Source organism: Bidens hawaiensis, unplaced genomic scaffold (genome assembly GCF_021521415.1).
Source record: "Bidens hawaiensis isolate Kalapana, Puna unplaced genomic scaffold, B.hawaiensis_p1.1 tig00002414_1, whole genome shotgun sequence".
Lineage (NCBI taxonomy): Eukaryota > Viridiplantae > Streptophyta > Magnoliopsida > Asterales > Asteraceae > Bidens > Bidens hawaiensis.
Genome location: NW_027491131.1, coordinates 1,031,080 through 1,045,647, shown reverse-complemented (window position 1 = coordinate 1,045,647; position 14,568 = coordinate 1,031,080). Strand labels below are relative to the sequence as shown.

The window sequence follows — 14,568 nt, the reverse complement described above, 5'->3', positions numbered from 1 at the left end:
ACAAGTATAAAATAACCCGAAATTGACAAATGTCACAGCAGTGACCGGTTACATTAGCCAGTGTCGTGGCGTTTTAAGTCTCTCCCAACACAAACTTCGACAACCAGATTTTATATCTGGCCAACAGCAGCAGAAGACTTAATTGAACGAACGTCAATTTCAGATGAAATCGTGACTTGTGATATGCAATTTGGGGGAAATCAGAAATTAGGGTTTTGTTGTTAGATATGCAGAAGAGAGAAGTATGTTGTCCTGGCGGTGGCAGCCGAGGTGGTGGTGACGACGGTCGATGTGAAGTCGGAGCTGCGGTGGTGATGAATGTGAGTGAGAAGTCAAAGTTGCGGTGGGGATTGATAAAAGTACCCTCATGTTAACGGAAAAAGTTAACTGGGTTAGGACAAAAGAACATAATATGATAGAGATTTAAACATAAAGCATGTTTTCTGCTATTAAGTTTATGAAAGGACAACCATTGAAAAAACATGCAAACATAAAGGACTAGTTTTGCTGTTTTGTCAAAAATATAAATATATATATTTCTTTTTAAAAAAAATTCAGGACTATCGTGGTGTCGCCGGCCTTGCCCCTATTTGTCACAGATGGGACTTGAACCCAAAACCTCCCCGTTTTTTACTTGAAGTCTTTGGACGCCTCATCTCAACCACTTGAGCTTGAAGCCTTTGACCTTTGACGTGTTTTTTTTCTTTTACTTGAATGACCAATTCAGATCAATGACGGGCCACTGACACCCTTAGAACGCAACTCGCCTATGTAGAACTTGAAGCCAGCACCTCCCCTTATTAAATTGAAGTCTTTAGGTCTCGCCCTTACCGCTTGAACTAGAGATCATGGTAACTTTTTGACGTGTTGATATCCTTATTTAATATTATTGTCATCATTGCAATTAATGGTAGTTTTCTGGAAAGTGAATCAGTACGAATAGCATGGGCTTTGAAGTTGATGCATCGACAGATCTACTTCTGTAAAAAGTAGAAAAAAACTACTCATTATACCAACATTAAATTTCACATCAAATGTTGTAAATTGTAATTCACTTTCTTTACTTTTGTCTATAATTTCGGTTCGATTATGGCGTTTTATCCAAATGAGTGTCGATTTATTGAAGACGAAACCCATATGTTCGGGAATCATTATTATATCGGCTGAAATATCCGATAAGAGAACGAATAAAAAGAGTCCTGAAACATGTTACATTGATCAAATAATCGAGGTGCGTATTAAGATACATATAGGGGCTCGGGATCCACATTCCTTCTAATCCTGAAACCGAGAAAATTAGGACATAAGTACTCGCTAATTAACCTACCATGACATGATAATATCTTCAATTAGGAGTTGGGTTTTAGTAAAATTAAGGTGTTTAGACGGTAGGTTTTAAACCGTTAAAACTTAAGACTGAACCATATGAATCCCGAACCAACCAACTTGGTTATAAATTCTCAACCTTATCTAAGGGTGTTCATAAAATGTTATGTATGCCGAACCATTGACCTGGCACGTACCTTAACGGGTTAGTGCTTGGGGTAACTGATTCGGGTCATAAATGGGTCAACAGGTTAATGGCACAATTTAAGCGTGTCTAAACTTGTTAAACCCATTTATGACACACATAACACCTTTTAACTTATCGTGTTAGCTAGGTTAGCTGACTGACACGATACGACACGACACAACACAACAGGTTTATGACCCGTTTATCAAAACAAGATAGTTTTTATAGAATAAATATGGTAACTTCTGTTTTACAGTGTTAAATGTGTCTTATATTGGTTTTAACCATGTTTAGTAAATAGTGTTACACGTGTTATGTCATTCATAAAGAATTGCGTATACGTAACTGTGTTAAACATGTCGTATCATTCGTGTTATTGAATTAGTTATCTTTAATCGTCTTAAATGTGTCGTCTCATGTAACCAGCTTATTAAACATGTTCGTTTTAGTGTAAGAAAATAGCACATTTAGTTAAGCGTGTCTTGTCCAAATTCACTGGTCGTGTTAAACCCGTTTAACTCAATACAACAGGTTTTACCAGCTCTATCCCTAGGAAAAAGATGTACTAACCAGTTGTCTGCAGCCCATACGCAACCATGAGTATCTACCACATGCAGGCTGTAAGCATGTCTTGATTTTGAGGATTGATTTTCAAAGCTGTATGATATTAAATCAAGTCAAATGTATTATAAAGAAAAGAAAACAATATAAGCTTTTCTTAATTCTTATAATCAAATAAAAAAATTATAAACAACTACCTTTGATGAATAAGATCACCATGGATAAGAACCAAAGAGCCGGCTTTTACTTCAACAGGAACAAAATCTTTTTGGTCATAATTTGGTGATGGCTTGTCAAAATGAACACCATTATCATCTCTGATAAATCGCCTCACAAGACCATCTGGTTTAAAAATACATAAAAGCATTAATACTACACACAACTCAACATGATTATTAAAATTATGAAAAAGAAACAACCTTTGTGGGACCCAGGAATTGCCCATAAGCAACCATTAACAATAGTGGCATCTTCTAGGGCCAGCCATAGCCCGGTGCAACTTGGTGGGTCGGTATACAGAAATGAGTTGTCTTGGTGAGGGACAACTTCACCCCCAATACCTGGTTGCTGAAATAATAATAAGACTCAATTTTTTTTATAATATAATTAGATCTGCAAACGCATAGGAATTAATAATAATAATAAGGCAAATTGGAAATAAATAATCCCACCTTTTGTGTATTGGCCGATAATATTCTCACCTTTAAAAATCACTAACAGCGGTCCAACCTTTAATTATTTTTGTCTCAATGGTCCTCCGTTAAAAACGATATTTTAGGGCTTTTGATCGGAAGAAGGATACGAGCCAACTGATGTAAAACTTAGTTCGGAACGGTGATCCAATCGACGAAACGGTGTTTCAATTCGGGATAAGTTTTAACAAAAAATCAATCCATTTGATGCATCGTTTCGAGATAAGTTTTACATCAGTTTACTCGTATCATTCTTCCAATGAAAAGCCCTAATACATCGGTTTGAAACTCGGAAAAAAATGTAATCGCGTTAAGTGTTTCTTAACGGAGGACCACTGAGACAAAATTAGTTGAAAGGTTAGACCGTTGGTAGTGATTTTTAAAGGTGGGATTATTATCGGCCAATACACAAAAGGTGGGATTATTTATTTCCAATCTGCCTAATAATAATAATAATAATAATAATAATAATAATAATAATAATAATAATAATAATAATACCTTGAATATGTACATTGATTGAATGATGACGGGCCTCTTGTATCCCAACGAGTGTAGTATGCCCGACATTTTGTATGAGCAAGAGACCTTTTTGAAAATAGGATCATGATCATGTAAAGCTGCATCAAGAAATGATATGTTACATTCTTGAATGCATCATAAACATTAAACTTTTATGTAAATTATCACAAAGATGCTTGTGGATTTGTTCTAATTAGGTGCACAAAGTCGGTTCGGTTATGGGGGCCTAACCATAACTGAGCTTCAGTTACAAAAGATCGTTTAACCATAACCATAACTGAATGGTCAGTTGACCATCCGTTTTGACTTATTTCAGTTAATTGTTCAATGAATTTTTTTTCCCCTCTATTCCAGTTCAAAACGGTTTGGTTGTGGTGTTTCAAACTCAATCACGAAGTTTCGAAGCTAAAATGTGCTCAAACCTAGAAATGGAGGTATAAAGGATGAAAATAGACGTATAAAAGAACTTAACACTTCAGTTTGGTTTCGGTTAAAGAGGTTAACGAAGACACATTAACTGTAAGCACAACCATAGGTTATGTTCAGTTACAGTTAATTTTTTAGGTGATTTTTTCGGTTAAAGGTTTGGTTTTCAGTTATATTTTGGTTTTTTTCACCCCTAGTTATAATTGTCCAAATATTAGATTTTTCACATTAAAACTGACTAATAGACTAACTAACGATACTAGCCTAATTTACATCACTACACATACCATGGCCGACTTTGTTAATGGAAAGCTCTTTTGCTTGCTTTAGTTTTCCATCATCATCAAATGCTTTTTCTGTCAAAACATCAAGAGACTCTTCAGCATATCATACAAAAAACTAAGACTTTCCTTTAAACTTGCAAAAAATATTCTCATTCTATTTAGTAATATCCTACAAATTTTCTTCTCTATCAGAACAGAACTCAACAATGACTACTGAAACAAGCTAACACTTCTAGCAAAGTTTGAATTCAAAATCACATCTTTGTCATTTGGTAATCATTACAAAATAATCTTCAATCAGATCAGCGTTTAACAATAATCCTCTTGTGTGATTAATAGTGGAAAAGTTTAACTTAAGAAATCAATCATGTTTACCATATTATTACTATTTACCTTCAAAGAAAAACGAAATCTTCTCTGCACTCTCATAGAAGTAATCATCACTTGATTTTTGCTGAATAAACAAACAAAAAGCAATGTCTCAACCCAAGCTAAATTAAATCACTACATTAAACTCACCAAGGAGCGTAAACGAGCTCGACTAGGCTAGCGGCACGGCTCGTTTTGACTTATAAGAGCTCGATCTCCTTTTCTAACGCTCGAATCCAGCTCGTTTATTATTTATTAATTAATTTATATAGGTTTTTAATATATTTTTATATATTAAAAAAAACGCCTAAGCGGCTAAGTTTAGCTAGAGCTCGATTGTTCAGTCAGTGCAAGATTTTAACATAGAAGTCCAAATAGATAAAACTGAAAAATGCACATGGCTCATTTCTTATTTGTTAACTAATTTATATATGTTTTTAATCATTTCTATTATATTTTAAGAAAAATATTAACGAGCCTAAGCTTGACTCGAGCTCGTGTAGTACCTTAAGCGAACTGAATCTCAAATCGGGTGCAGTGTAAAATTAATACATAAAAGTCCAAGCAGGTAAAACTTAAAAGTACAAGTGACTTGTTTATTATTTTTATATATTTTGATAAAACCTTAAATGAGTATAAGATCAACTCGAGCACGTGTAGTACCTTACTGTACAGTGTAAGATTAATACATAGAAGTCCAAACAGGTAAAACTTATAAATACACAAGGCTCAAGCTCGGGCTTGATGACTAAACAAGCTTCCATGAAGCTTGTTTAGGTTCATCGAGCCCTAACAACCCTTGTGTAGTTTTAAGTTTTACCTATTTAGACTTCTACGTATTAGTTTTACACTGCACAGTCGAGCTCGAGCCAAGCTAAGGCTCGTTTAAGGTTTTTCTCAAAATATATAAACATAACTAAAAACGTATATAAGTTAATTAATTAACTAATAATAAATAATAAACGAGCCGAGCCTGTAACCTGATTCTTCGTGGAGAAGATTGACGCGGAAGAAGAGCAATCGAAGCCGTTAAGTAACTGATTCATCCTCGTTCGTAACGCCTCGACATATTCGGTACTCGAAAACGATTCAATAACCAAATAGCCTGTGAAATGAGTTAATATTGAGGTTTAAATACATAAAATGAAAGAATTAGGGTTTTGAAATGAAGAGGATATTAATACCTTGTGAATTGAAGAATTGAAGTTGTTCAGATGTTAGAGTGCCAACGATTGTCATTGTTAATGGAGTGTTGGATTGAATGAATGAATTTATTGATTGGTTTGAGATATTTGTGTTAGTGAAAGTCAGTTTTTGTGGCGGTTGTGTATTGTATTGAAAGGCCTAAAAGAACTTGTTTAAAAAATAATAATTATAATGGCGGTTTTCACCCGACCCGACCCGAATGTTAACCCGTTTTAGTGAATATTTACGGTTTACAGGTCAAATCGTAACGGTTTGTACTTTGTAATTATCAAAAACCAAAACCAAACGTTTGAAATTTAGAGCTTTACGGTCCGGTCCAATTTTGTATGGCTGGTTTTGTGGTATAAACCGTAAACCAAACCATTAGATACGGTTTAGATGTTTTGAAACTAACTGGCTTAAAGTTAAAGAAGAACTGGTTTGGGCGGTTTGACGGTTTTAAAACCAAACTGTAAGCAGCCTCAAAACCCAAGTGTCATGATGTTTTCAATTATTTTGTGAATTGAGATGTTTGTTTTATTGAAAATCTTATCATTGATAGGTTTCCAGATGTTTCAGCACATGATTGATCAAACTGCTTGAACAAAATGTTTATTTCATTTTATTCCCTTGAATATGTTTGTTTTGTAGTATATAATGAATTGAGATCATGAAGATACAAGGAATTTTACACCAATGACTAACAGCTTGCCAAACCTAATTCGTTCTAGTACAAGCTACCGTAATGTGTTATTCAGGTCCTTCACAGCACAAACACACGTGAAACTTCCTTTATAATTTTTGAAGAGTTTCGATAACCTAAAGATGAGCTTCATGTCGAGAAGGGTAAATCCACCCTATATCGATAGGTATATTTTTTTTCCTTCCAAAAGTATGGTCTAGATTCAAAAATACCCGTAACCGGTCTTCAATCCTTTTTTAAGTTTATCTTCTCCCCAAACAGGAGGCCAAGGTAGTTAACACCTTAACAGGCAAAGATCTAATTTGACGGGTTATGCAAGATGATCCTCTTTTCTAATTTGCATCAAAACTACACATAAAGGGCAAAGATCTAATTTGACGGGTTAGGCAAGATGATCCTCTTTTCTAATTCGCATCAAACGACATAACGCAACCACTCGGGACTCCAATACCTAACTCAAAATTAAATTGGTTCATAAAATGCTTTAATTTAATTAAAACAAGTATATAAAATTAATAAATTTATTTAATTTTGTAAAATTGACAAAATATTCAATGAGTTATGATAAATACTCAAAAACAATTTAGTTAAATCATACATTAATCAATACAAAATCAAATCACCACTTTGAAAAAACTATGAAAAAAACTAACTCAACAGAAATTTAACAAGGGATCCCAAAAAATGTGGTTCCCAAAATTTGTCACAAAACAATTTTATGTCCCTGAAAATCAAATTTACTCTATTGTACACAAACTAACATCATCAACCATGTTAAAGCATATTTGCAATTCAGCTTGTACAAATCAGCTTCGCCACACGATCAAAATGATCGGCTTTTAGCCCTTCTAATTAATGTTTTCATTCGACTTCCGTCTTTCTTGATCATTGTTGAAGCACCAAATGATTGTTCAAGCTTTTGAAGAAAAAATAAAGAATTTTCAATGTTAGCTCACAAAATGTGCACCCAAGAATTGCAAACCGAATCCCTTGGAAACGAGTTGACTTTGGTTGACTTGTGGGGTCATGGTGTGGATGCGGTTCTTGATTCTTCGGTTTTGTTTGTATGGCACATGCAGTTTGGACATGGGAATGAGTATATCGAGTCGTTTGGTCGTTTTAGTTCGATTCCTTTCGAGTCGCTATGGGCCCGCATGCTTAACATGTGCCTCTTGAATGTTTTCCAGCTGGAATAAATATAATTGCAAAATAGAATCATTATATTGAACTTCACTAGTAAATAGTAATGTTAAACTCAACAATATATTTCAAAGCTCAGATTGAGACAGTTCGACTCATTTGTGAATTTCTTGAAATTTTTATGAATGATATCATAATTACAGAAACAATATTTTATCACAAAATAATCTGTATCTTAAATAAAAAATATTATTTATTAAGTTGTATATAAAAAATATACGCCCTGCTTGCGGTGCGCCCATATAATGTATATATGTGTGAACCCTCGGGTGGGCAAAAGTAAAATTGCACTAATTTTGACGTTATTTTACTAATCTCGTGAAAATAACGTTAAAAGTGGCGGAAGGTTAATCAGGCATCATGTGGTGGCGTTGATAGCCGAAAGACAAGGGCACATGCACCGATCAGCCGGTGTCCCGATGATTGAGTGCTATGTGCCTTATGTCCAAGGCTTGATGCAAAACTACTATCGAGCCGGGGGTCTCACCGGAAGCAGCCTCTCTATCCCAATGGGATAGAGGTAAGGCTGTCTACATCTTACCCTCCTCAGACCCTACCATAGCATTGCTATTGGTGGGATATACTGAGTACGATGATGATGATGATGATGATTAAGTTGTATGCATTGAAACTAGGAGTTGATCTGAAAACCACCTAAAATAATTTGCACACCACAAAACACATTTACTTTGACAAATTTAGCCTTACACTACAATTACTTTTTTGTATTTTCCAGTTGTTGCAAGGGTAAAATTGTCAACAGACAAAACTTGTGTGCAAACCAATTTTGGTGCCTCACATTAAAATAGAGTTTGGGTCACTTTCAACCTGTTTGACCCGTTTCAGTTTCAAGTTTTCGACTTAATCCGGTTGAGAAAAAACACCCCGAATGACCCATTCATAAGTAAACGGGTCAAACTCCCAACCGTTCAAAATAAACGTGTCTAGATAACTTGCACACCACACAACACATTTCTTTTGACAACTTTGCCCTTACACTGATTACTATTTTATCCTTTCATGTTGTAAGGGTAATATTGTCAAAAAGAAAGCAAATCAAGTTCGGCACATCCTACGAAAATAGAGTTTGGGCACTTTCAAGTTTCAACATGTTTGACCCATTTCAGTTTCAAAGTTTTTATTTGACTTGGTTGTAATAAAACAACCCAAATCAATCCATTCATATGTAAATGGGTCAAAATTGCCACCTCTACTTTAGATGTATATATACTGCGGCTATATAATGTATATGAAGGAATCATACCCGATTTTTAGATTATCAAAATACACTGCCAGCTTGCGTTTATCTGGCCTAATTGTCTTGGAATGTCCATTAAACATATATCTTCGATGGCCCAATAAGAAATGAGGAAAGTTTCCACCTTGAGTTGTAACAAATACTTCACTATGGAGACAAACCGTGTAATCTATAGCCGCCATTCTGGAAGAATAGTTCTAAAAGCAGTAAAAAGGAACTTAATAACCAACCAAACCTTAAAACGGTCAAACCTTAAAACAAGCGTACAGAAATATGGTCAAACCTTAAACGGAGCAAGTTCCTCAGGAGATGCAAGCATTTCCTTTGTTTGTAAAAGTGGAAACATTTCTAGAAGTGGGGCCATGTGTCGTTCAGAATCATATATTCTTCCGGAAGCTAGAAATATAGATGTACGGTTATCAAATCCCATTCCTCTAAGCATCAATCCCACCTAATAAGATAACATATCGAAAGTCAAACGGGTAAAAAGGAAACCGGTCAAATAAGTCAAAAGGGTCAAAGAAAAATCTTACCTCCAGAGGTGTGAGGGGGCATTTTCCATTGACCCGATTAGCTCCTGGTTGAAGAACTCTACCGGGCTTTGTAAATTTACCTTTCCACCCCCTCTCTCTAGCAGCTATCATATCTTCCCGTTCTTTTGATCCACCATCATATACACAACACGAGAAAGCAACCATGTCCTGTAAACGTTTTGGTTACATATTAATCTAATAATAAAAAGTGCAAGTTAGATAAATCATCGCTGATGTTTAGATGAAATTACAATTTTCATCCTTAACGTTTTTATTACATGGATCGTCTAAATTGGAACTTGTAGCACTCATGCCCCTGTAATGGATGTCTGTTTAAAAGGGTCGTTAAAAACTGCTTTACCGGCATGTGCAGCACATGACATGCTTTTACAGCCCTTTTGAAGGGACATCCACTTTAGAGAGATAGGTGTTACACGTTCCAATTTGAGCAACGATCTATGTTATAAAAACGTTAGGAATGAAAATTGTAGTTTCATAAATCCACGGGCAATTCATGTAAATTACAATTCATAAAGACTACCGACCTCTTCAAACCGTAAATGAACGGAAATGTATTTTCCACCATCCTTTGCACTTTTTTCTTTCATTCTTGAAACTAATGTTTCCCCCATTGTTAATAAAGGATTTGAGAACCGTAAAGCTTCGTAATTTGCCAAGCAACGAAGCCGTTGGACTTCAGGGGGCGCATCAAACGATAATCGGTTTGCAAATGGAGAAATCCTTATAAATCTGAATAACAAAGAATAAATAAATATTTTAAAAAGGAATCAATATTTATAAGTGAGATAAAATCATAAAATAAACTTACTTTTCTTCAAGAAGTCTAGGAAGAACTGTATCTTTGTAGTACTGAATGGGTGCCCATGCCTTAATTCTGAAGTTGAATACATTGGTCAAATTGTAGTCAAACCTTTCCATTAGGTATCCAGGTACTGAGTCAACCACACGTACGTCGTTTTCCAAGGTTTTAACAAAGAATTCTTCATCATATATATCGCTGAATTTGCTGAAATAACAAATCAGCTAGTTCAAGATTTTATAAAATAAAATAAGAAATTCTTAAAGGTTTAGTTGAAGATCTCATGGCTGCAAACCTAGGATCTCTCCATATGCTATGGAAATGAAAATTGGGAATGACAAGTGTCGCGTTAAGATAGCCAGCCACAGCAACTGCATTGCATATCTAGAGATAGAAAGCTAATATGTGTTACAATTATAAATTAGAAAGTAAACTAATGTAAAAAGTATTTGAATTACCGATGTCCTTTGCTGATTCAAGCCACCATTTGCTTCGACATATATGTAGCCATTTGACTCCGGCAAACCTTTAAAAAAAAGTGTATTTAAATAACTGAGACAAAGATTTTTGTAAAAAGAAAAGATACTTCAAGCAATCAAGGGCTAGTTAAGTAAGATATTGGATGGTCAAAAAGTCAGCATCATATAATCTTTCATGTATCAAAGATGGACTGGTGTTCATACCTCCTGAAAACTTGGTTATGCAAGGCTTCCAGTCTCCACCTTTAGCATGTTTCCATATAGTTGACATCTACATTAAATTTAATGTTATAAATCTTAAATAGGAGCATACGAGAATTATTAAAATCATACTTGCTATATGCTTTATTCCATAAAAACACAAGCAAATAATTATCTACATAATACAATTTTCGCAACCATCCAAGATGAATACCACACCCCTTGTACATTAATGATATGTTCAACTAGCACGAAGCATTTGCATTTAATACTTATTGACTTAGCTGTCAATACTTGATTGCTTTGCACACAAACCAGAAAACTAAAATGATCCTGATAAAACTACTGAAATTTCTTGTGATCCACAATCTAACTGATGCTAGACGCAGATATGCAAATATATGATACAGTTACTTCAAAGAATAAATGCCTACTTGAAATCCTTGTTTGTGAATTCACCAAACTTCCATAATTCATTTGGTTATAAGTTCCAAATAGGAAAACGATTAAGCAAGTATCAAAATCCCAAGTTTCTGTCTTTCTATATAACAAGCAAGTTAGCATAAATGCATAATGGCCCTTACATCCGGCTCTTTAACGATATCCACTTTCATGCCCTTAGTGTAACCACTAATACCTACAAGTTATTAAATACAGTGTGCAATTTGTAAAGATGAATTCAAAGTATTAAAAGCTTACAATGCTGTTACTACTTTTCTACACCTAATGTCAACCCTAAACAAAGTATAAAAACTTCTAATTCAGACTATCATGAAACAAGAAACTTAAGTCAATCAGTCTTCTCTCTTGATCTTCTTAAACCATAATTACAACTTACCAGTGGTGATTTAAAAATAGAACTCAATACAGCTGAATTCAAACCAATTGCTAGCAAAGATGTTATCAAATTACATCAAATTCATCATATTATCGAATCTCTCAAGTTCAATCACTGCATGTGTATAGGTAGTTCGAAAAGTTAATCAAGTAAACAAGAACCGATTTTTCTTGCTATCAGAGTAACCGCAAATACCAACAAATTATTAAATACAACATGCAAATTGTAATGTAGGATATATATCAAAGTTCCGAACTTCCAGTCAAAATATAGAAGATGTTAGGCTATATACGCTTATAATGCTGTCAATACTTTTCTACACCTAATGTCAACTCTCAACCAACAAACAAAGTATAAAAACTTCTAATTCAAACTATCATGAAGTAGGAAACTTAGTCAAATCAGTCTTCTTTCTTAGTCTTCTTCAACCATAATTTCAACTTAAGATTGATTTGAAAATTGAACTCAATACAGCTGAACTCAAACCTATTGCTCGCAAAGATCTAATCAAATTACATAAAACTTAATCATATCTGTCAAATCTCTCAAGTTCAATCATTGCATGTGTTTAAGTTCCAAATACGAAACGGATAATCAACTGTCAAAATCGAAAATTTCCGTCTTTCAACATACCAAGCATGTTCGCATAATGGCCATTACATAATCAAGCCATATTTACTATCCAACTCTCACGAGATCCATTTTCATACGCTCAGTGTAACCACTGATACCTACAAATCATTAAATACAATGTGCAATTTGTAAAGATGAATTCAAATTATTAAAACCTTACAGTGTTGTGAATACTTCTAACTTTTCTACACCTATTGACTTACTGTCAACCCTAATTCAAACTATCATGAAACAAGAAACTTAGTCAATTCAATCTTCTCTCTTGGTCATCCTCAACCATAACTTCAACTTATCAACAGCAATTTGAAAACTAAACTCGATTCAAACCTATCGCTAGCAATTATCTAATCAAATTACGTCAAATTCACCATATCTATCAAATCTCACAAGTTCAATCATTGCATGTGTATAGAACAGTTCCAAAGCCTAATCAGGCAAAAAAGTGCTTAACTACAGAACCGTATCCAGATCAAATTAGGGCAAAATTCAGATACTACTGAGTACTGCCCGCATCAAATTATTAAAAGCTTACAATGCTGTCAATACTTTTCAACACCAATTGTAGCATAAAAAATTTTAATTCAAACCATCATAAAACAGATAAAACTTAGTCAACCGGTCTTCTCTCTCAGTATTCCTCAACCATAATTTCAACTTATCAACACTAATTTGAAAACTAAACTCAATACAGCTAAATTCAAACCTACTGCTACCAAAGATCTAATCAAAATTTATCATATCTATCAAATCTCTCAATTTCAATCATTGCATGTGTGATCAACTAAACAATTAAACTCAATGCAGCTAAACTACAATCAATAACTGAACAATCACAACAAGATCCACATCAAACTAGGCCAAACTAAGTCAAATTACCGCATCCGAACTCGAATTATCCGCATCCATCTCCCGCTTCATCTTCTTATACAGCTCCGGACTCCGGTACACCGAACCAGGCGTCCGCCGCACCTTAATCACATCCGGCACCACATCAAACGACACCGTCCCCATATAAAACAACATTCCTGAGATATACAACAACGGCGCGAACAGAAACACGCCTTGCCTACGCAACAACACCGATAACACGATCCACGCCACTTGCTGCGCAACCGACCTGTTGTTAACCGCGAATCTGCCGGCGGATTTTCGCCGCAGCCGCGGCGATCGGAGCGGCGACGCCGGCGGTGACGGCGTCGTGTGGCCGCTGCTAGGTAAGCGGCTTTTAGCGTGCATTGTTGTTGTTAGTTGTTGTTACATTAGGTTTTGAGCTAATTTTACGCCGGAGATATAGAATTGAAGGTGTTTTGACCTAATTATATGCCGGAGATATAGAATTAAAGAGTGTGTGTGTGTGTGTGTGAATTGAAATTGAATTGAAGGTGTTTGACCTAATAATAAGCAGGAGACATAGAATTGAAGTGTGTGTGAAGTAGAGAGAGAAAGTAATGTGTGTGAAACTGAAGGTGAGAGAGAGAGAGATACGAAGAGTGAAGGTGAGGTGGAGAGCACGTGCAACGGCGGGAGGACGGCGGAGTTGACGTGAGGGAGAAGCGTGGTTTCCTGGGTTTGGTTTGTGACTTGTGTCACATAGCTGTTTACGACTAGAGCCAAGGTTTGGAGCTGAAGCTCAAAATTAAACGAGACAGCTCAGCTAGGCTTTAGTTTGATTTTGAAGTTAAATGAGCATAAAAACAAGCCAACGAGCCTGATTGTTTCAAATCAACTACTTTTATCTAGTTTTATTCGAGCTTTTTGAACAGCGCTCTGAGTGAGTTGTGTGCTGCTTTAAGAGTTATAATTGCAATTTTAATAATAATAATAATAATAATAATAATACTTTTTACAGTTAATTGCAGATTTGACTCATAATGTAGGAATCAACCTCGTGGTGGATTTTTCGCTGGTATCATCCTGGTGGTGGTCATGTTTTTGCAATTGGAACCAGCCGTTACTTAAACGTCAATTACCTCCGTTAAATCCAGAGGCAAAATCATGTTTTCACACTTAAACATAATAAACATAATAATAATAATAATAATAATAATAATAATAATAATAATAATAATAATAATAATAATAATAATAATTGCCTTCCTCTTGCATGAATCTCCGGTAGGTTTTCCCCAATTAAACCTTCTCCATCACCAATTACTAGTTAATCATAACCATCACAGATTTGAACTCCAACCAACCCACCACCATCTTCGTTTTCATCCCTCACTCTTGTCATCGCAAACACAACCACACTTCTAATTATGTTTCAAAACACTCTCTCGACCATATGCAACTCGCTTAGAACATGAACTCCGGCCAACCCTTGATCTCCCTTAATTCGCATGCCTCCGGTA

At 35.2% G+C, this 14,568-nt stretch overlaps 2 protein-coding genes across 2 annotated transcripts; both read right to left on the bottom strand.

Annotated features, from left to right (window-relative positions):
* Positions 1-1,116: 1,116 nt before the first annotated feature.
* On the bottom strand, positions 1,117-5,607 carry LOC143619192 (phytanoyl-CoA dioxygenase-like). Its single transcript, XM_077091188.1, has 9 exons — positions 5,552-5,607; positions 5,348-5,472; positions 4,392-4,452; positions 4,002-4,070; positions 3,268-3,386; positions 2,494-2,641; positions 2,272-2,416; positions 2,084-2,170; positions 1,117-1,281 (listed from the first exon to the last, which is right to left on the bottom strand). Exons 1-9 carry the CDS (start codon positions 5,604-5,606, stop codon positions 1,239-1,241), a joined length of 852 nt encoding a protein of 283 aa, XP_076947303.1. The 5' UTR covers position 5,607; the 3' UTR covers positions 1,117-1,238.
* A 1,575-nt stretch (positions 5,608-7,182) lies between these two features.
* LOC143619191 (protein ESMERALDA 1-like) lies at positions 7,183-13,453 on the bottom strand. Its single transcript, XM_077091187.1, has 10 exons — positions 13,094-13,453; positions 10,750-10,816; positions 10,525-10,592; positions 10,362-10,450; positions 10,076-10,273; positions 9,792-9,996; positions 9,247-9,414; positions 8,997-9,164; positions 8,720-8,910; positions 7,183-7,442 (listed from the first exon to the last, which is right to left on the bottom strand). The coding sequence occupies exons 1-10, from the start codon at positions 13,451-13,453 to the stop codon at positions 7,280-7,282; spliced, it is 1,677 nt and encodes a 558-aa protein (XP_076947302.1). The 3' UTR covers positions 7,183-7,279.
* Between the last annotated feature and the right edge of the window lie 1,115 nt (positions 13,454-14,568).

Bases quoted from the DNA above. Each gene is read 5' to 3' on its own strand.
- LOC143619192 (XM_077091188.1), bottom strand. From the start codon at position 5,606: ATGACAATCGTTGGCACTCTAACATCTGAACAACTTCAATTCTTCAAT. The intron at 4,453-5,347 runs GTTACAGGCTCG...TTGTTTATTCAG, and splicing joins TCTTCTCCACGAAGAATCAG to CAAAAATCAAGTGATGATTA. The intron at 2,171-2,271 runs GTAGTTGTTTAT...AATATCATACAG, and splicing joins GGTGATCTTATTCATCAAAG to CTTTGAAAATCAATCCTCAA.
- LOC143619191 (XM_077091187.1), bottom strand. From the start codon at position 13,453: ATGCACGCTAAAAGCCGCTTACCTAGCAGCGGCCACACGACGCCGTCA. The intron at 10,817-13,093 runs GTAATTTGACTT...AATTTAATGTAG, and splicing joins ATAATTCGAGTTCGGATGCG to ATGTCAACTATATGGAAACA. The intron at 8,911-8,996 runs GTTTGACCATAT...TACTGCTTTTAG, and splicing joins AGGAACTTGCTCCGTTTAAG to AACTATTCTTCCAGAATGGC.